General features: G+C 44.4%; 1 protein-coding gene across 1 annotated transcript in view; it reads right to left on the bottom strand.

The window, feature by feature from the left end:
* Nucleotides 1–6: 6 nt before the first annotated feature.
* The window catches only part of skila (SKI-like proto-oncogene a), a 30444-nt gene continuing 29228 nt past the window's right edge, over nucleotides 7–1222 (bottom strand). The window contains exon 6 of the mRNA XM_017309892.1: nucleotides 7–437. Within this exon, the coding sequence (XP_017165381.1) occupies nucleotides 128–437 (310 nt within the window). The 3' untranslated portion in view covers nucleotides 7–127. The remainder of the gene's footprint in view (nucleotides 438–1222) is intronic.

Here is a 1222-nt window from a genome sequence, read left to right as displayed (position 1 = left end):
ATATATAAAAACATAAATCTTGTAATGTATCTTTTAAAAACGGGAATCAGAAAGGGACCCTGCAGAGGGTCAGGCTGAATTGTTTGTGTCTGTAGAGTTGGCGATTGACGGGAAGAAAATGTCACAGTTACTTCAGGCCGGCCACAGGGGCCTCAGCCATGGAGGAAGAGCAGGGAGGGGAGTGGGCGTTCAGGGGTCCAGTGGCGGGGGTGAGAGGGGGAGAGGGGCTGCCTCCCATCATGCCAGACTGGGCCATCTGCTGCTTGAGCTGGGCGATGGTGTGCTCCAGCTTCTCCCGCGCCTCCCGCTCCCGGTGAAGCTCCTCCTGCAGCTCCTGCCGGTCGGCCTCAGCCCGCTCCAGCCTCTGCCGTAGCTCCGACAACTGGGAGGAGATGGAGATAGAGGTCGGGTTAGGATCAAACGCCGCAGAAAACCCACTGCTCAACATTTACACAAAATCTTACCAAATTGTATGAAGACAAAACTAAGTAACCAATGAATCAATCATTATTACAGGAAAGGAGCTGACCTCAACAGGCAACATGCAAATTGATTAAAGACATGTAAATCATCAAACTAATAATGGAAAGACATGATACACATTTCATTTATTTTATTTAAGATTTCTGCAGAACTTAATTAAAGCCAAATKAGGTAAAACATCCACATAAGATGGCWTTAGATCCTTATAATAGTAATAAAGCTGTAACATAACATAGCAGAAATCCAGCTTTTAGCTGCACTTTCACTGTTAAGCCACATTCATATTCAGGGTGAAGCAACTGGGACTGTTTACCATTAGCGCTCATATTTCACWGCTCAGAAATGGACAGTGATGTAATTCTGTTTAGAAAGTATCTCTGCGTGGTAAACAAGACTAATGCTGCATGTCTGTCCACAGACTTCATTTCTTTCTAGAGCAGCTAAGATGAGATAAAGTTGGGAGCTTTTCAAGAATCTGCTGAGAAGTGGAGTTAAAAGCCGTGTTGGTGAGGCTGGATGTGAAACTGCAGCGCTGAGCTCAGGCCAACATAACTCAGTCTGTCTCCAGGTTTAATCTCCTGGAAACCCAAACAACTTCCCCCGAGTGTGTTTTTATATTCTTACACAACACTCAGAGTTCCAATATTACTGGTCAAACATCTCCAATATCTGGCATAACTACAGAAGAAAGAGTGAAATATGTTTCACACACCAAAAAAAAAAAGGCTTTTAAGGTAAA

Source organism: Poecilia reticulata, linkage group LG17 (assembly GCF_000633615.1).
Source record: "Poecilia reticulata strain Guanapo linkage group LG17, Guppy_female_1.0+MT, whole genome shotgun sequence".
In the NCBI taxonomy this organism is placed as follows: domain Eukaryota; kingdom Metazoa; phylum Chordata; class Actinopteri; order Cyprinodontiformes; family Poeciliidae; genus Poecilia; species Poecilia reticulata.
This window is presented reverse-complemented; position numbering and strand designations above follow the sequence as displayed.